This window comes from Podarcis cretensis (genome assembly GCF_951804945.1).
Source record: "Podarcis cretensis genome assembly, chromosome: 8".
Taxonomy (NCBI): Eukaryota; Metazoa; Chordata; class Lepidosauria; order Squamata; family Lacertidae; genus Podarcis; species Podarcis cretensis.
Genome location: NC_137177.1, coordinates 72,771,300 through 72,792,682, shown reverse-complemented (window position 1 = coordinate 72,792,682; position 21,383 = coordinate 72,771,300). Strand labels below are relative to the sequence as shown.

Here is a 21,383-nt window from a genome sequence, read left to right as displayed (position 1 = left end):
GGCACACAGACCCGCAGAGGGGCAGTTGTGACACAGTGCATGTAAACACCCGTATTGTGTTTTCACGGTGGTATTCTGCTTCTCTGTGTTGCTACTACACAAGGCTCCTTTGAGAATGTGACTAGTTCTTGGTCCTCATTTTGCTCTTCACTCTGGCTTGGTCACTTAAGCTTCTCTTGCCAAGACACCATCTTATTTCCTCCCTCCTCGCCCCTAGAAGCCTTTTAGGTTGCATTAATCAACTAAAGCCTGGGTATAGTTTTGGCAAGAACTCATGCTAATTGAATGTCATAATTAGCATGCTTTGTTTCTTCACCTGGCTGTAACGTAGCAGTTTGGATGACAATGTTATGTTGTAATGATTGCAAAGTATGTTAACTGCTGAGAGTAACTACCATATAGATAAAACTCCTTCAAGATTAATGCAATTGTTTATTTTTGTCTGGTGGATGGAAGGTAGCTGATGAAGGATGTTGGGTGGATCTTTTAAGTTCTGACATTAGGAGAAGGTTTGTGAAGATCTATGTTAAGTGCCACTTGAGCATCTGCAGTCTTATATTACAGTTAAATTGATCCCCAAGTATCACGTAATTGAATTCAGTAGTTGTACTGTCCAGACTAGCTTGAAACACCTAATCCTTGAATGGGGAACCTGTGGTCCTTTAGATGTTAATGGATCCCTGCTTCCATCATCCCTAACAATTGGCCATGCTTGCCAGGGCTTATGGGAGTTGGATTCCAACAACATCTGGGGGACCCTAAGTTCCCCATGTTTGCTGTTACATAATGTCCTTGCATTTGACCAAGCCCTGACATGAATATTTGGTTTATAAAAGTCTTAAGGAGTATAAAGACATTGCTAAAATTCATTATTTCATGTTGTGGTTTTTGAAATAAAACCAAAACTGTCTTAGTTAGAAAAAAGAATGTGATGTATATATGAACATTTTAGAGGCAATAGTTTGGTATATGTATGGTGCCTTTCTTGGCTGGTTCTGCTGCATGTATATGTAATACCTTTCTCATGTCCTGAATGCTGAATGGCAGCTAGCAGAGCCCTCTGCTCTGGTGATGGTTGCTATAATAGGGATGGAGGAGAATTTCATTTTTACCTGAAGTAACTAATTTGTACCTCCTGGGCTAATACACAGATCAGAGAGCACAGTTATGGTAATTCTTTGAACAGCATACATTTCTGAATTTTATGATGCAGTTCAGGCTGAAAAATAAAAGTCGAGAAATGTATGTGTGAGGGATGTGTGGCTTATGAAAGTATATATTTTAGGAGGAGACACAAAGGAAAATGTGTACAAAATCCATATTAGGATAAATGCACACAATTTAAATGCAAATGTTTGCACATTGTGTTTTTTTTTAAGGGAATGGACATGCAAAACAGGTATGGCCAAATATATACTGATCCCTTCATGCAAATAATCTTGATCCATTATCATTTATTCTTTAGTAAAAGAGTTTTTCCTTTTTTTGTGGAAATGACCATTTTTCTTGTATAATCCACAAGAGTTTACAAAGAACCCTCACTTGTTCTTTAGCAAAGCTGTTTTTAGGCAGAAGGACATTTTCAAACAGTACAGCTGGCAGGCGTCTTATATAATTAGTTGTACTTGCTGGTAAACAAACTCTTACACTGTGGAAAGCAATGACAACTCTTACATTAATTATTCTATTCCATTCAATACTGTAAGCCTACGTCAGAATTTATCCCTTTAACAACAGCTTTGCATTCATATTCATTACACAGAGAAACTTGATTGATGATCGTAATTCACTTGCTACTTTGAAAGCCGTGCAATACAAGGGACTATTAGTTTAAAAAATACCTTTTTGTAAAGGCAACCTTATTCTATTATAGCTTAATTTTTAAAGTTCCATTGATTAGCTTGGTAAATAAGCCTCATTCCGTTCTTTGAACTTGTAAACTTGCAAGAAAGAATAGGCTCTTCTGCACAGAGTACAAAGCTCTTAACTATGGATGGGGGACTTCAAATGTATCATCTATTCATTCAGTATAAATTGTAATACTAAAATACTTTCTTCCTTCTCCTCATTTTAAGGTGTTGGCCATTAATCTACAGCTAGTTTCCAAGGACAGGTTTCATGCAATACTCACCATGCAAATGTTTGAGAAACCAGTTCTGAAGTAGGAAAAAAATGTCATGAGCAGCTGGTGATAGCCATCAGTAATGCTGTTCAAAGGGGTGAAAGCTACTTTAACAAAATGACCCAGTGGGAAATATATTTGTATCTTAATTCAAATGTTATCTAGAAATGTTATGTAGAAAGAGAGCTGAGTGGCACCTCACCCTGAAACTCCAAATGACTGCTCAGTGGCTTCATGTAGATATTAAATTGCACTGGGGATAAGATAGGGGGTACCACAGAGGACTAACATACCCACCAGGGGAGCCAAAAGACACTTTTCCAATGACTTGGTCCTGAAAGTAGGATTGGAACCACTGTAAAAGAGTGCCCCTGGAGGATACCATAGTTGATGATATCAAAGGCTGACAAGAACTCTTTGGCGTTACTCAGTGATGAAATGACAAGAATGTCCACTGTAGATCTTAAATCACAACCAGGACAATTCAACTAGAGCCTCTCCTTCAATTAGTTATGTCATAAGTCATTCAGGGCTTTATTTGCCAACACTAAAACCTTGAATTTGGCCCAGTAAAATACAGGCAGCCAAAGCAAACCTTTTTTCAAATTGGTTCTGAGCAGCTGAACTTGTCAATTCTCTGGCTAAAAGCAGCTGCAATCTCTAGACCATATTCAAAGACAGCCCCATGTACTGTGCATTTCTGTGGCCTCAACTGGGAGATTACCAGAACATGGGCTATTGTGGCCATGGTATTTCTGTCTAGAAATGGTAATAGCTGGCAAAATAGATGGAGCTGGATATATGCACTCGTTACCACTGGGGCTACTTGATGCTTCAAATGACAGAGCAAGAGAGAGCTGCGTGTAAGAATGATACTGGTTACAATGCGCCCCATCCCACAGACAGGTGGATAATCCAGTTGTGGCCACAAATGTCTGCCACTTCTTCTCACCTGGCATAACCATCCACCTGTGTTATGCACTCTGTTTTCTGTGACTCTTCAAATAGGTGTCTTTACCTAGTCTTTACCTTCCCCCTTTCCTCCAGCTGGACGTAGACTTCATATTGACACCACAAAACAGACGAAGGAGCCCTTAATCTGAAGTGAGAAGATCCCCAGAAGAGTAGGAACACTATAATAATTCATAAATACCAAATTTTTTAAAGAGTTGCATTCAAACAGTTGGCAGCAGGCTTAAGTGCAGATGCTCTAAAAGAGCAGAGAGGTGATGGATATGATAGTATGGTGTGAAAGAGCAGCAAAAGCTTTGCAGTATCTGGTTTCATATTTCTTGCAGCTTTGTGCACCTCAGGCTCACCTCCACCCCCCAGTTTTGTGTATTTTTAACACACCTGCAATACTACACTTGGTGGTATAATATTTTCTGAAAGATTTTTCAGTAATGCCTTTTAAATGATGCAGTTATTGAATTTACCAGGAGAGGGTAGTCAGAGCTGAATTTCCTGTAGTGTGAAAAAAGCTTCTCACATAGTTTCAGGATAATTTGTCTGAAATCATGTTGTTGTAATAATGCACGCAACAGTAAAGGACTTGTTGACCTATTCTCTGAAAGGGAATTCATAAGAAAAGCTATCAAATTGCTTTAGCTCATCAGTGGCCACCTACCACCTGTTGCCCTGCACTTAGATTTATGTGACATCAGCATTTTAAAGGTTATATTTAAATCCTGTCATTTCTTCAAAAAGAGACTATTTAAGCATTTGTGTGGCAGGGTGTGTGGTTGGATACAACCTTATAATCATATGTCACTGGTCTCAGTCAATTTCAGCACCGAAGTACTGTATTCATTGGATGTTTTACTGGCAGAACTCTGCTTTCTGCATTCTTTTTTTGGAGGAGGAATGGCAGATTGCTTAAATGTAAATGTAAAAGCAAAGTATTACGGATTGGATCCTGGCTAAGTTGAACTTCATTCCCATTGAGATCAGTGGAACTTAAGTCATGACTAATTTGATTTCTTTGTGACCTGATTTCAGATCCAACCCAGTATATCACTGTTGTTATACATTTTTTTTCCTTAAGGAAAACTTAATTTTAGCTGGGTGTTACTTGAGATCAAATTAAGATTACTTAGCTTTTTTAGTTCTGCTGCCTGCTTTGGGGGGATAACCATATATGCATTTGGGGGCCCTAGTGTTTGTTGCCAGTCTATGTAGAAATGTGATCCAGTAAATGTTTTGATGTTCATGCAGACTTAATTTTATGAAAAGCTAAGCTTCTCAAGGATAAGTAAGTTTCTTCTTTCAAAAAACCAACAACAGTTAGAAGCTTGTTTAAGCCTTACAAGATGCACTTGGTTGTATTCAACGAAGTCCTACTCAGAGTAGACCATTTACATTTAATGAACTTTAGTTAGTCATGGACATTAACTTCAGTAGGTCTTGGCCTCTTGCTGTCCTTTTCATTCTCAGCTTCCCAGTGTTTCGTTCCTTTCTGTGTTGCATTTTTTCTCCTCTAGGAAATCACTAAACATCACAATTGATCATTTTTCTTTGAGAAGAACTTTAGTATGGTGAGTGTCACCAAAGGGCAATTTTAAATGTAAAACTAAGATTGTCTGTAGTTTAACATCTTAGCTATCTGGTAAAATATTCAATTGCTCCAACCACTGTGTCTATATTTGCAACCCACTCTTTTTAATCCAAACTCGCCTTGAAGTCTAACAGAAAGGTGGGGTGAGGGGTGAGGGGTGGTGGATGGTGATGAGAAAAGGAATTATCTGTGGGATTGAGTGTAGGTATGTTTGAACATTTTTAAGGATTGTATGAAATGTATGTTTGTATGCTTGTATATTCGCACTATGTGTGTATTAATGCTGAATTATTTTAATAATAAAAACTTTTTAAAAAATTAAAAAATCAAAACTCGCCTTGATCCTGATGAGAAGAGCATCCGTGTCTGCTTGCTGCTACAGTGGTTTAGAAGGGTTAGATAGCTTTCTTTCTTTCTCACTGTCTCTCAAAAGAAAACAGAGCTTCTCTCTCATGAAGCAGCTTGTAAAACATTCAGTTGCTCCCGTTACATATTACTTCTCCTCTAAAGTCCCACCTTGCAGTGAGAAATGCATTTATCAATTTACAGAGCCCGGCAGGGGCTTTAAGCAACTCCAACAGAATCCAATCTTGGAGGAATATATTATTTAGTTCAAGTTTTCCCTATGTCGACTACTAGAGCTGGAAGTATGGAAAAGCAGAAATTCAACAGGCAGAGGACATTGCTCTGTTGACCAGGCAAGAGCAGAAGGCCAGGGTCCTAATATTTAGAGGCATCATGGTGCTTGCTAGTTACAGGTATTGATATTACAGACTCCATTTTTCAGTCCTAGGTAGCTTACCAGGTAGGTCTCAGCTTCAGGTTCCTGTTTCAAACCCCAGAGTCCCTGACAAGTATGTTTTTATAACTAGTTTAAGCCTACTCTGCTGTTTAGAGACCAGAATGTATTTAATTTTCATCACCCCTTGTGACTAATACAGGCTTGTTTCTAGACTGTGTGTGAGTACTAAACAGCTGTATTGAGTGATCTTGTTTTTTAAGACTAAGTGCTTCGAAGTAAATTAATTGGAACATTATATGAAATAAAACAGCTGTGTGTCCTATGCAGGATGAACACAAGAGAATTAAGTTCAGCTTTTGACAGGAGTTTTACTTTCAGATTCCGGGCTTACAATATGCTGAAGTACAGGCAATAGTACTTTTGCTTGGGAATTCTAAGGTTTATGTACATAGTCAAGTAATGTATAAGTCCATCATTTCTTAAGCTGTGTGCTGGGGACCACCAGCGGATATCAGGCCACTTTCGGGGAGGGGGCTTATTGCCACAGCCTGCCTAGTCCCTCACTTGTCTGTCTGTTCCCAGCTCTGCTAAGTGACGATGGCAGGGAGGCCAAGAAGCTGGGGTAGGTTAAGGGAGGTTTTCTTTTCCTAGGGGAAAGAGGCCAGAGGAAGTGTTGAGGGAATAATAATAATAATTTATTTATACCCCACCCATCTCGCTGGGTTTCCGCAGCCACTCTGGGCAGCTCCCAACAGAATTAAAAGCACAATAAAACATCAAAAACATCCCTAAACAGGGCTGTCTTCAGATGTCTTCTAAAAGTCAGATAGTTGTTTATTCCTTTGACATCTGATGGGAGGGAGTTCCACAGGGCGGGCACCACTACCGAGAAGGCCCTCTGCCATGAGAAGATAAACTGGTGAGATATATATAGATATGTGTATATATAGGAATAAGAGGAGAAAACTATTATAGGAGGAAGAAGAGATGAAAAACTGGCATTTGTGTGTAGGGGGGTGTCGTTATGTGTCCATTTCAAGAGAATGAATTGTGCCTTTGTGGTGAAGTCAGACCACTTCAGTAGTTGCACTGAAACGACCTTTCCAGGGCACAGACCTGGGCGGACGACAAGACACCACTTTCGGCCTTGCAAATGAGGTCCAAAGGAAAGCAGAGCAATATGTTTGGCACCAGCTTGGCTGCAGGAGTTGCCAGAAGGAGGGCATACAAGGCGCCATCCAACTGTTTTAGGGACTCCACTCTGGATTTGTGTAGGGTTTAATCCTTAGCCTTTTCCTTCTCCTAGATGAGCTCCCTTCTCAGGTTGATGAACCCCATCTGGCATATCCATCTAGGAATGCAGGAGAGTACAGCACAGAGGTGGAAGTGAGACAGTTTTGGAATGCTGGAGGTCCCCTTTTCTATCTGCTTTAACCCCATGCAAACCCACCAACCTTAATACAAGCTGAGTTGCATTCCCACACTTCCAACAGTTTGTATGACACTGTAAGCTATACTATAGCTAACTCAGACTGCACAGGTACACATACTCCCAAAGAGGTGCTTGGAGCAGCTTTGCTTTGTTCCATCCTGTCCCATCCTCTCCTCCCCTTTTTGCCCGTGCTGTGCTTAGCCAAGGCCCGGCTTATTGTGTCATCTGAACTGTGGCTCGTAATTAATCACTCTTATTACTCACCAGAAGCAAAGATATCGCATCTAAGCAGTCCTGATCCAGACAGCCTAGTGCAGGTTCTTCAAGGGCTTCTGGCAATTCCTGGAATTCTCCAATAATAAAAGGACACTACAAATGCACTGAATTCAAATAAAAATCTAAATTCAAAGACCGCACCAATAGCAGATATGAAAAGGTTGTGGGCAATTTGGTTGAAAAAATGGTGCTGCAAGCTGCTAGAAAAACACACCCATCACTCAGTATGTTTAAAAAATCTCCGACGAGTCTCCAATTTGCCATTTAGGGCATGAAGAACTGTCTGAAAGATAATTGTGGAGGGCTGAGCACAAAACCCATGTAACAGATTAAAAACTTGCATTTCATTTTAATTCACTGGGCCTGGAGTAAACGAAAGTGCAAGCTTCACCAAGATAACAATGATCAAATTATTCTGGATGGTGAAGTGGGTCATGGACTGGTTGTAATCCTAATACTTAATCCCCCCCCCAAAGAAAAAAACCCCTGAAAACACTTTTAATGGTATTGTTAACTTTTTAGTGTGTCTGGGTCATTTTTTTCTGTAAGACTTTGAAATATTTGGGGGAGAGAAGGGTATCAATTTATTAAATAAAGCCAGAAATAATAAATAAACATCCAGCCCAGAGATAAAACACAACCCTTCCCCAAATGAACTTGATAGCAGCATAAAGAATCACTCATGAATAAGCCAGTGAAAGTAAGTAGTTCTTCAAGGCCCTTCTGAAAACACAAAGGCAATTTACAGCACAATAGTATACTTAAAATAGAAATAAAATATGATTAATAATAAATACCAACATTAAGCAGCTGATGGAAGAAGTTGAAACTCAGTTCCAGGAAAATTAAAACTTAGCAGGTTGATAGGAAAAAACTTCACCCCAAAACCATGAGCTAGTTTGCATGTAATACTGTGCCAAACCATGACTTAGCACAGATGTGCTGGTTCTTGGAAAGAAGACTTTGACCACTGCATACCTCCCCTAGTCCTGCTATTGTGAGCTAAGCCATGGTTTGTCTTAGTGTAGTGTTGTGTTTGAATCCCGGCTCATGGTTTGCCTCTTTTTGACAAATCATCAGTTGTAAACTGAAGAACGAACCATGATTACAGTTGTGGTTTGTCTGGGCAAGACATTGAGGTCACATTAGATGACTCAATGAAGGTGTTAACCCAGTGTGTGGCAGCCTCGAAAAGGGCAAATTATTTTCAAATGAATTGAAAATAAACCAGCCAATATCATAATACTGTTATGCAAATCTATGGTGTGACCACATTTGGAGTACTGTGTACAGTTCTGGTCACCTCACCTCAAACAGGATATTGTAGAGTTGGAAAATGTTTAGAAAAGGGCCACCAAAATGATCAAGGGGATGGAGTGACGTCCCTATGAAGAAAGGTTGCAGTGTTTGAGACTTTTTAGTTTAGAGAAAAGGTGACTGAGAGGTGACATGATACAAGTTTATAAAATTATGCATAGCATGGGGAAAGTGGGCAGAGAAAGGTTTCTCTCTCTCCTAATACAGTGGTACCTCGGGTTACATACTCTTCAGGTTACAGACTCCGCTAACCCAGAAATATTACCTCGGGTTAAGAACTTTGCTTCAGGATGAGAACAGAAATTGTGCGTTGGCGGCATGGCGGCAGCGGGAGGCCCCATTAGTTAAAGTGGTGCTTCAGGTTAAGAACAGTTTCAGGTTAAGAACAGACCTCCAGAACGAATTCAGTTCTTAACCCGAGGTAACACTGTACTGGAACCTGGAAACATCCAGAGAAGCTGAATGTTGGAAGATTTAGGACTGATAAAAGAAAATACTTTGCCATGCAGTACATAGCATAGCCAAACTATGGAACTCGCTCCCCCAGGAGGCAGTGATGGCCACCAGCTTGGATGGCTTTAAAAGAAGATTAGACAAATTAATGGAGAGGTCTATCAGTTGCTACTAGCCATGATGGCTATGCTCTGCTTCCACTGGTAGAGGCAGTAATGTTTGTGAATACCAGTTGTTCAGTTCCCTAGTATCCCACAGATACTAGGTTGGCCAATGTGAGAACAGGAAGCTGGACTAGACACATCTTTGACCTGATCCAGCAGGCTGTCATTAAGTTATTAAGTTCTTAACATCTCCCCCACCAGACATCGTTGGACTACAGTTTTTGTCATCCCTGACCATTGGTTATACTAGCCGGGGCTGATGGGAGTTTGAGTCCAACAGTGTCTTGTTTCTTCATCCCTGTCAGTTGGTGAGGGTACTAATTGAATGATTCTCTCACAGTGTTGTTTAAAGTTGTGGACTAGGTCCGATGCACTTCTTGAAGTATCCATCAGCAATCCTTGGTAGCTCTTGCTCTACCTCATTTCTTCAAATCACTTTGCATAGCTTGTCTCTGTGGTTCTTACAACAGCCTTGTAAACTGGACCAGTATTTATTCCCCTATTGCAAATGGAAGCCAGTGCCAAAGTGGTATCTTTCCAAAGACCACCCAGAATTGATGGCCAAGCTAAGCCAGAGACTCTTAGTTAATTATTTTGACTATTATGTTGCATTATGCCAACTTAAAAGAAAATATAGCATAAGGGCCTTTTTGGTGGCAGCACCCTTCACTTCCAAAGGAGGGGGAAATAGTCCCATTATTTACATTTAGATGGGCAGTGTTAACATTCTTACAGCTTTTTGTGGTTTTAAAGTATGATTGAACACTGATCCTTTTGGTTTTGTTTTAGTTTTGATTTTTGTTACTTGGCAGTTTGTTCTTTGGGGACCTTTGTTCGGGCTGGAAAGTTGTATAGAATTCCCCCCCCCCCTAAATAAAGTTAACCACTCCCCAAAATCTGAACTCTGAAGATTTTTTTCTTTAGTTGTTAGTTCTCTAGTTTTCGACAGGATTTGAAAGCATTTGAATTCTGCATGCTGCTTTAAGCATTTGCTTGAAGTCCTTTATTGGAATTAGCAATCTCTCCAACCAATGCCAGAATTCCGTCAACTCTGTTTAAAATCTTGAGTTTGAAGATATTTGCACTTAAGAGTCCCTGCCTCAAGGACATTTTTCTTATGAGCACTGGTATTTCTGCTGTGAATTGCGTTGAGCTGCTGGGGGAGGGGATCTTCAGTGGCCTTGAAATAGACATTTTGTTTGCCTTGGTCTCTCTTAAATGCGTTGGTGTGTTTTTTTTAAAAAAAATATTGTTTGAAACTTTTTTTCCAATGTTCGTTATACTAATTAAGACTTGTGTTTTAAGGGCTTTGAAACACTGCACATTTTATTCCCAGCTCTGAGGTAATTCAAGAGATGCTGCCTTTTAAAGCACATTTACATAAGTGTTTAGTTGGTTCTGACTACATTTTAAGTTTTGTTTAAGAATTGCTACAGGGTTATTCCATTTAAGGAGGCTCTGTCAAAATCAAAACCCTCCAGATCTTCATATGTGCCTCATTTAATTTAGGTAGCAGCAATCCAGAAGCTGCCACAGTTGTCACCTTCTCTTTGTGCTGAGTCCCCTGGTGTGTTACTAAAGCAAATGTAGTATTTTGGAACTGAATTATCGGGGTCTCCTACAAAAATTTGTAGGGCATTCCTACCTCCTCAGAGGAGTGCTCTTGATCATGACACCTGCCTGCCAGCCTGGAGGGTGGAGTCTTGTAGTACTGTTCCCATCTCTTAAGGAGGGAATTTTTGTAGAAGAGGGCACAGGAAAGGACAGGTGTCATGCCAAGACTTTCCTTATTGCTGTTCTAGAGGGGCTAGGATTGAGGTTAACTGCCTGATGCTAAGCATTTTATAGCAGATGAGATGTCTTGGAAAGTTAGAAAGGAAATAGGTGTCCTTTCACCATTCTTTCATTCCTTCTTCACTTCCCCCTTTCCTAGGATTCTTGTTATATACTGTAAAAGCAAGGATGGGGAATGTGTGGCCCTTCAAATTCCATACCGTTGGCCATGCTGGCTGAGGCTGATGGGAGTTGTAGTCCAGCAACATCTGGAAGGTGCTAGGTTGGGGAAAGCTGTTCTAGAGATCCCCCCCCCCCAAATTATAAAGCATGAAAATTGTCTTTTTAGAATTGCTTCTAAGCATTGTCTCATACATACTTGGAGTTTTGTGTCCTGCTTGTGTGTTTAATGCTAGTTACCTATTTTGTTTTTAGGAATACTAGTTCCACATTGCAGCATTGGTGTGTGTCACATAGTTGGTTTCAAATGTATTATTTCAAACCTTGGGCATACAGTTATTATATAAACTACTACAATTCCTTATGAATATTCTACTAATAGATGTTGAAATAAAAGCTCACATCAAGGTTTGTTTTTCTTAAGGCCTTTAGTTTCTGACTGGTCAAGACAGACTAGGCTTGGATGCAGAAAGGGGAGATTTCTTCAAAGGGAATACTGTGTAATAAATGGGCAGGATCTGGTGTTTTTAGGCCAAAATAAAATCTCTGTGGGTAATGAATATTGGACAAAATTCATGCAGTATGACTCTTGGGCAAAACAGGCCTAATGAGACTTGTTTTGCTAAGTACTTTCAGAACAGTCACTTGCATCAGTCTTAACTTGGAGGCTGCTAGAGTAGGGGTGTGGAAACTCAGACCTGGGAGCCAAATGCAGCCCTCTAAAACTCTGTCTGGCCTTGAGGACTCTTCTCACACTTCCTCCCTACTTTTACACTCTCTCTCTCTCTCTCTCTCTCTCTCTCTCACACACACACACACACACACACACACAAAATCACTCACTCAATCCCCAGGCTACATCCATCTCACCACTTCTCAAGTACTTTTGCTTGGCAATAATGTGTCCTTGAGCTCTGATCATGCCTTCTGCTAGCCTGGGTGGAGCATAGAAAGAGACGTGTGTGAGAGTCGAAACTAGCCTACTGTACAAAGGTAAAATGTGCTGTTGGTACCTCACTCACTTTTGCTTCTGTTTCTACTCTCCACAGGCGTTTATTTATATAACAGAATATATACACCACTTTATCAATAATCTAAGTAGTTTACATAGAATATAAAATGTTCATAAAAATACTGATACAATTAAATAGTAAAAGCTAGTAAACCCAGTTTATCAATATATATGCAAAATCAGCAATTATTTTTTAAAAAATACATAGTAGAATTAAATGGCTGGGTACACTTTTCTAAACAAAACAGTTTTTAAAACTGCCTAATATTAGTGGGCGGGCAATTCCTGGTAATAGGTGCTGCCATTCTGAAAGATCCATTTCTTGCAAAGAAAAAGTGGAGAAAAGAAGACCCAGGTTACTACCATCCGGTTATCATGACATTGATTCCAGGAAATGTCATCAAACAGATAAGTAAACAATCGGTCTACAAGCACTTAGATAAGGTTGCTGTGATTACTAAGACCCAGCATGGGTTTCTCAAAAACAAGTCATGCCAGATGAATCTCATCCCTTTTTTTAATAGAGTAACAAGTTGGTGGATCAGGGAAATGCTGTGGACATAGTGTATCTTGATTTCAGTAATGTGTTTGGCAAAGTCTCCCATGATATTCTTGTGGAGAAGCTGGTAAAATGTGGGCTGGACGAGGTAACTGTTAGGTGGATTTGTAGCTGGTTGGCTGACCAGACCAAAGAGTGCTAACTAATGGTTCCTCATCATCATGGAAAAAAGTGACTCGTGGGGTGCCACAGAGTTCTGTCCTGGATCCATTGTTGTTCAATGTCTTTTTAAACAATTCAAAATGACCTTAACAGATTGGAAAAATGAAGACTGAGAAGAGAAAAGATAGTCTTCAAATATCTAAAGAGCTGTCACATAGAAGATGGAGCAAGCTTGTTTTCTCCAGCTCCGGAGGCTAGGAGCAATGGTTTCAAATTAAAAGAAAGGAAATGTCATCCATTGGTTTTCTGGGTAGTAATGTCTTTGCTGCTGATCTGTTTTTACTCATTGAATGTACTGATGATCTTTGCTTTTTAATTAATCTGTTAGCTACCGTAGGAGTTTTGTAGACTGAAGGGCTGTGTTTATTTAAAATAAATCATTTTTTCACCCCTTCAGAGAAAGCAGAGCATGATGAGTGCTACTTTTCAAAGACAGTACCTTGTTTCAGCTGCCTACATTAACATTCTTAACCAGGACCCAAAAGACCCAAGACGCTGCTTTGGACTATTGTATTTCAAATGACAACTCTTGTGCACCATGAAAAACTGTTCTTAAAACGGAACAGACTCAAACTCTATTGTGAGATTACATAGTTGGAGGGGTCCTGTTCAAGGAAAAATCCAAAAATTCCATATAAAAGTAGTTTTTCAAATCTTGACATGTATTAGCACTGTAGGACAGGTTTCTAAAACAAGAAAATGGCACTATCTGTGGTACTCAGTTGCTCATTCTGTTATCTCTTTTAAATCTGGTTTTTATCTCTACTTTTTACTTTTCATTCTTCAGGGAGTGGAAATTGGTTCTGAATTAGCCGTAACCTAACTAAAACTGCTACACAGCCAAGTCTAAGTAAACTTGTTCAGAAAACAGTTTCTGCCTTAGGAAAGCTATAGGTCTTTCATTAGTGGTGAAAATAGCTTTCGTGCATATTTTGAAAGCAAAGTAAAGCAGAAAACACTTTTTTTTAAAGTGCTAAATTCTTCAGATTGTCTCATCATATCAGTTTGGCTAGAGTGGCTGTGATTCCAAATAAGTTCTGTCAGCACAAACCTCATCTCAGAGGTTGTGGTTTATTAAGTCAGGATATTTGAAGACCGCCTTCGTAAACAGATGAAATAATAATCGGCGTTCTCTGAGAAAGTCCAAGAACTCATATGTACATTTTTTTTAAGGAAAGCATTGAGCGGACTTCTTAAAATTTGGAACCTGAAAATTATTAAATAAGATGTAATTGTGCCTGTCTTAGGGCACAATTCAGTTCCTACTGTAGCTCCCAACAACATGGCTTTTCCAGGAGCAACTTTTAAGTTTAAAAGTAAGGAGTGTGACTAATGAGTTTCACTTTTGCCACATCCTGCTACCTAGCCAAGTCACTAGCAGCAGCTTTGTACACCTTCTCCTCTGCTTCCTTTTGGGAAATTGTAACTAGTTATTATATGCTGCTGTTTGTGGGGTATGAGTAGAGCAGTACACCTTTCCTTTCCCCCAGTGTGGACTGCTAGCGAGTCCTACTGCTTACAGCTGCCATCGCCTCTACTCCACCTTACCTCTAGGATGGTAATTGTGAAGCTAGACATTTATTTACTCTGTTTATATCACCCCTTAAGGAGCCACATCATGTTCCTCATGTCTGCTCGTAATCCTGTGTGAAAGGCAATATATAGTCCATTGGGTAGCGTGTTCTGGACTCTGATCTCAATGGCCTTAGGCAAATCCTTACCTGTCAGACTATGTTCCCTCTCTATAAAATGCCAGTAATAGTGACTTGCATCACAATTGTTGTGAAGATGAGTTATGACTTTCAATCCAATTTCATCCTGGAAAGCGCAGGTGATGCAAAAATCTAACTTGCCACGGTATCTCTCTGAGTGGTCCTCATGTCCCTAAGGTTCCTTTGTCCTGGTTCTGTATTTTTAAAATTACTGTACAACTGAGAAAACACTTGAATTGTTCCCTCTTTATTTATTTTAAAAAAGGAAGATCAAATAGTGACATCATCTTCTATCACAGGGAAAATGGGAATCATAACTGTGCAAAGATTTGTATGGTTTGGTGTACTTCTTGCACTATCCTTTTAAGCTAACTTGTATCCTTGATGTTTTCGTGAAAAGCTGGTACAGCAAGACTGCCATGATGAGGGTTAGCAAGGAATGCTGTTTCTTTAACCCAGTTATCTCTCTCCATCTCACCTGAGCTTGAAGCAGCAAGCAGTCACAGAACTGTAACAAGATTATAATCATGTGAGGGGAAACAGCAAGAGGGGGGGATGGAGGAATGGGAGAGGCTGGGTGGGGGGAAGCATCTCCTCCAGATGCTTTTTGACAGCAGATTGTGTTACCAGCAATATTTAGCTGTGCGTGGATGTTCAGGAAAGCAAGATTAAGGCGCAACTTGCTCAATGTAGAGTGCGTGTGGTATTACTATGCTCCTGCTTTACACCTTTTTAATTTCCTTCTTAGAATCAATCTACCGACGTGGAGCCAGAAGATGGAGGAAGCTGTACAGAGTGAATGGGCATCTGTTCCAAGCCAAACGCTTTAACAGAGTGAGTACTGTTGCTTAAAAAAAAAAAAGCCAAAAAGCCTCGGGAGTGGTGTGTGTATTGTATATCTGTGTGAGGTGCTGTAAATTATTATCCTTTCCTACTGGAAGCTTCCTATACTGGGGAAGAATAGGCAGAGATTTGGTTCATCTCAATTCAGTTTATGCAATATTACTGAATAAAAGGTCTTTGAATTCATTGTGGGGACAGTAATGTAGGATTAATTTCTCCTCTATGCGTTTGAAAACTTGCCTTTTGTGTGTGTCTGTGTCCAAATAAATATTTTTCATGCTGCCTTTCCAGCCAGTCTGCATCGTGAATACTCCCCCTAAGCCTATTTATTGTCTTTCACCGCTTCCTTTTTCCTATTGTGTGTAGATTAGCGTTAAGATGCTTAGAATTCTCTTAAAATGCAGAGGAGCTAAATGGATATGACCTAATTAACGAAACCACAAATATTTTTATCTACTGAGCTGCAAACTCTACTGCATGTACTAAAGACACAGCCGTGTTAAGGGTCTGACTTCATCTATAAAAGCAAAGGAAGCCAGAGACCCCTCCTTCCTTAACCCAGCCCATTATGCTGCAGCATGTATTCTCTACATAATACAGTCTTCTGAAGTTTTGTGAAAAATGTATGAGCAGGGGAGTGTTGGATTTTAGGTTAATTATAAGGATTGTCTGACTATTGCTGCCTTGTGGGAAAGGCAGAGAGTTCTTTAATGGCTACACACAAACACACTTATCTACATATGTATGTATACATGAACCCCTAATAAGCGGTGAGCAAAATCTTTCCTGATTATGGTCTTAATATCTAAGTGATATGATTCACAGATTAATGTGGGGCTGTCATATGCCAATGCACTCTAATTTGAATATTAGGAGGTAAAGGTACCCCTGCCCATACGGGCCAGTCTTGACAGACTCTAGGGTTGTGCGCTCATCTCACTCTATAGGCCGGGAGCCAGCGCTGTCCGCAGACACTTCCGGGTCACGTGGCCAGCGTGACAAGCTGCATCTGGCGAACCGGCACCAGAGCAGCACACGGAACGCCGTTTACCTTCCCGCTGGTAAGCGGTCCCTATTTATCTACTTGCACTTAAGGGTGCTTTCGAACTGCTAGGTTGGCAGGCGCTGGGACCAAACGACGGGAGCGCACCCCGCCGCGGGGATTCGAACTGCCGACCATGCAATCGGCAAGTCCTAGGCGCTGAGGTTTTACCCACAGCGCCACCCACATCCCTTTAAGAGGTTTTAGGGGACAATTAAACCAGAATTTTGGGATCAACAGTTTTTTATGAAGCACATAAAACACAAAGCTCAACCTGAATGGTATGCAAAGTTTTAAAAGCTTGTGAATAGTACCAGTGTTCTCTGATGCTAAATGGAGGCCTAGTTAAAAATAGTCATGTAAAGGCTAATGCCCCTGACTCTACTATTATGAATTTTCAGACACACACACACATGCATATAAACATAAACTTCTGCTTTGTGAGTACATTCTGTACATCCATTTCACTTCTGTCCTTACCTTATAATAAGTTTCTTTTCTAGTAGAAAGATGTTTTAAAACATTTGTTACTTTTTATTATATGGGGGGGGGAGTATTATGAAAAAGGGGGGAGGAACATACAGTATACAAGGGCTTGGGCTTCTTTGAAAGCAAAGGAGCTTTCAAAAGCAGATTGTGATATGATAGGGATAGAGTCCACTGTTTAAAAGAAGCAAAGTCAAGAAGCCCACCATCTGCATGCCAAATATTGGTAGCCATTTGGATCCCAGACCTATGAGTATGAGTACCCATATCCCAGATAAGAGTATTTTTAATTGACAGTTTGCTTAGAAATAAAATGGTATGGGGTTGTATCCAAATATGGCATACTCAGAGTAGACTCGCTGAAATTAATGGACCTGTTAGCCATGATCATTAATTTCAGTGGTTCTTTTCTGAGTAGTACTAACATTGGACGCTACCCTGATTTTATTCTAACCAATACATTTTCTCATACTACTACTTTCATGTGGGAATTCTGCCTCTTCTGCACACACAAAATAAAGCTTGAGGTATATTAAAGAGTCTGCTTCAAGTAAAAGTGTGCATTTCATGCTGAAAGCCAAAACTTCTGCGTAACACTCTGTGTGCCATATATTGCGCAATATAAAACAAGTAGCAGGTCTCACTCATTTGGGTAATGTAGAGACTTGGGCCTTGCTCAGAATTGACCAAATGTACCGCAAGAATGTAAAAGAAAGATGCTTTTATCCCAAGCAGATGCATAGCTTTTTATGTTCTTTATTCCTTACAGTAAATATACCAAAACAGGTGCAGTTAATGGTTAAATTACACAATTTGCTATGCTCTCAGATCATTGTTAAACTAAAGCAGCACCACAAAACATGGTATTACAGCTACATTGCAGAAAGATTTAGCCTGTACACATGTTTGAGATGAAGGTACAGGATAAAGATGAAGAACCTGCGACCCTCAGGGTTCCAACCCACATCAGTCCTTATCAGTTTTGCCAATAGTCATACTGTATGGGGGGAGAGGTTAGGAAGCCTGCATCTGTGAATGCAATCCTCTTCTAGTCATTTTGTATTCCACAAAATTTTGTTAGGTCTAGAGTTTCCTCAGGGTGACTTCTTGTGTGAACACTTTAAGCAGGAGTCCAGCAAGTGGAAAAAGCAAGCGTCTCTTCTCCAGCATAGATGCAGTTAATTCTACTGTGTAGACTGTAGGCCCTTCTCTTGTCACAGTACCATTTAATAAGAAATGGGCAGGCAAGAAACTTTCATAAACTGAATATATAGTGTGTGTGTGTGTGTGTGTGTGTGTGTGTGTGTGTGTGTGTGTGTGTTTTTACGCTGCTTGAAATAGAACCATGTGGATGCATCTCCCTGTGGCAAGCTATTTGTGTGAAACGTCTTCCCATAAAGCGTGGGCAATTTGAGTTTGCAGTGGTGCGGATGAAATCACCCAAACTGCATGGGGAGCTGCTTTCACACACATGGCTTGCTACAGAGTTGCTCCCACACAGCTCCATTTCAAGCGGCCGCCCACATGGTAAGTTGAATGTGTGAATTGGGCCATAGTAACGTCTAACAAGGCACAGAACTGCTTTCAGGGCTACTCAGTCAGGGGCTTCTGTTCCCATGATTGTCACTGTGGCCTGAAAATTAGGGTTTATTCTTCAGTGCAAAGCGACAAATAGTAATACGCTTTTGATATTAGGTAGCTTAGTTACGTTTTTTAAATGCCTCCTATTATATATAATTTTCCTTTCTGCTATAAGTGTCAGCTGGTCTTTATTCTCATCCCAGGAAGTTGTAAAATAATGAAATTTAGTTTATTGTGAACCTTTCTACCCACACAGAGTGACGCCCCCCCCCCTTTCAAAGCTGAAATTCTTGACAATCCACTGTTCCATTTTAGAAAACATTTTGCTGGAGCAAGTCTCATTTCTCAGTTGTTGTAGCACACTCTTGGCCATTTCCACTCAGGAGTGCTGTTACTGGGTCATCCTATGTACTCTCTTTTTATAAGCCAATCACATTGTGAAGGGGAGTGATGGGTGAGTGTTTTAATTACAGAAGAGCTAGAGGGGTCCTTGCTCCTTTTATTTTTTTAGCTACTGTTCGAGAACAGCAGGAAATATATTTTGGCTAAAATTAGGAGTCAGGATGGTGGTAATAGATTTTGCTAAATGCCCACATATCCTCCCCTGTAATTTGAGAACCAGATATAGGTGGGCTTACAAATCCAAATTCTTAATGCTAAGCCACTTCAAGGTGTACACAGCCAACGGGTCTGATGTACAGTTTTTTAAAGCTGAAAATGGAGTTAGATTTATAAGTGTGACTTTGCAAGCAAAGTCAGGTTGGGTTCAGTGGCTACTGTGTTGAGTTATGGTGCAAGATTAAATATTGACTTTCAGTTTGAATTAATTCCCTTCTAGGGAGAGCAATGTCAGATCTAATGATGAGGGTTTTGTTTTGTTTTTTTAAGAGCATTTTAGATTTTGTAGAAACAAGTTTTGTAGTTGGGAATATTTGGAGGATTTTTAACGAGGTAATGTGTTGGCACAACATAAAAAATAGTTGGTGTTGTGGAGATCTTCCCTATCCCTATAGTATCCTCCATAGATCTTCCCTATCCCTATAGTAGAGTTTGACTACACTGTGGTGTTTTACTCTCAACTTGAACATTTGTTTTTGGGGAAGGGAAGGGGTTAGTGATCAGACTGAATGATAGTTGTATGTGTTTCCTTTAAGTTATAAAAATGAATTTATTATGCAAATACATCTTACTCATATATGAGGCTTGCAGTGGTCTCCCATCTCTGTTGCCAGCCAGGGCTAAACCTGCTAAGCTTCTGTAATGCTACAATATCTGGTTTTCTAAGACCACTTGTTGGGCCCCTGTGTATTTTTTAAGAAGTAGGACTAGTTCACACTTTCTAATTTTTTTGGATGGAGCAACTGGGGCTTACCAGAAATTGAAGGTTACAAATGCAGCCATATTGAAGCAGGCTTATGACAGCTGTTCTGTGGTTATATTTCTTTCTGCATGCTTAGATTATCTTGTTTCCAGAATATGATTGGAAGAAAATGGAAGTTGATAAGCTTTCCCCACCTTGTTTAAATACCTTTTGCAGGTGAATTATAACATTGGTTCATATTGACTGAAATATTGATTTGCCTGCCAGTAAAATGTTTATTGGAAATCCTGTTTTATTTTTTGCAAAGAACAAAAAAAATTAGGCTCCTTGGCTTGATTCTCCCCCCCCCCCCAAAAAAAAAATTAGGCTTCAAGTAAAACACTTAGAGCAGGAGTTATTGGAACACTTTCGATAGAAAATCCTACTACTGCTCTTTTTAAAGGAAGGATAACCCTATCATTATTGCTAAGAAACATTTAGAAATAAAACCTCTCCCCAAGTTCCTTTTAGGAATGCTTATTGTTTAGATATGGCCTGCACAAGATGGCTTTTCTTTGGCAACTGTCCTTCCACTTCTGGGGCAGAGGCAGCAAAGTAAACTGGATTATTCTCACTCCCAGGTCTTCTAACAAGATTCTTTAGAGATGCTCTCTAATTTCACAAGTCAAATACTTCCCCTTTTGATATATCTTGCCTTAATAAGATGCCCCTCTTAATTTGAGGAACTCGGCACAGATCATATTTCTTTGATTCCTGAAGTACTATTGGGAATTGGATAGCATTTGATGTGCAGGAAGATAACACTTTTTTGAGCCTCAGCTGTGGCTGATAACCTTCCACTTCAGCTTTCTGTTAGGGTTTTCTTTGTTTTCTCCCAGTGCTGCTCAAGTGTATGTAACATCTATGTGTGATTTGTTTATGAAGTATTAGTTCTTCTTTTTTTTTTTTTATAATAATTTTTATTAATTTTCCACACAGATAATAAACAGCAATATAACACAATATAACTTCATACTCATCGGTTCATAACCTTTTTTCTTTGACTTCCCCATACCTCTCCATCCCTGCATCCTTGTTTAATAATTCTTTAGCAACCCTTAAGTCCATTGTCTTAATTCCTTTTCATAAATATTTCTTAAGTTTTTTTTTTTTGTTTACTGCTGCAATTCTTTACTTCTTACCCCCTGACATCTTAACATTCCTCAATTTTACAATTATTTTTAAGATATATTTTGAAATTCTTCCAGTCCTCTTCCACTGTCTCTTTCCCCTGGTCCCGGATTCTGCCCGTCATCTCGGCCAGTCCCATAAAATCAATCACCTTTGTTTGCCATTCTTCCAGAGTAGGTAATTCTTGCGTCTTCCAATACTTTGCCAGTAGAATTCTTGCTGCTGTAGTGGCATACATAAAGAAAGTCCTATCCTTTCTTAACACCACTTGGCCCACCATACCCAAAAGGAAAGCCTCTGGTTTCTTAGGAAAAGTCCACTTAAGGACCTTCTTAATTTCATTATAGATCATTTCCCAGAAAGCTTTAACCTTTGGGCAGGTCCACCAAAGGTGGTAGAAAGTGCCTTCAGTCTCAGTATTAGTTCTTCTTTATCAGCTTTTAATCAGACAAATTAAACTAAGATGATACAGCTAAAAAATA

General features: G+C 39.8%; 1 protein-coding gene across 4 annotated transcripts in view; it reads left to right on the top strand.

Annotated features, from left to right (window-relative positions):
- Nucleotides 1-21,383, top strand: part of PRKCZ (protein kinase C zeta) — a 97,076-nt gene that overhangs the window by 40,443 nt on the left and 35,250 nt on the right. For all 4 annotated transcript variants that reach the window (XM_079987012.1, XM_079987013.1, XM_079987014.1 and 1 more), the window contains one exon: nucleotides 15,207-15,292. In XM_079987012.1, the coding sequence (XP_079843138.1) occupies nucleotides 15,207-15,292 (86 nt within the window). The remainder of the gene's footprint in view (nucleotides 1-15,206; nucleotides 15,293-21,383) is intronic.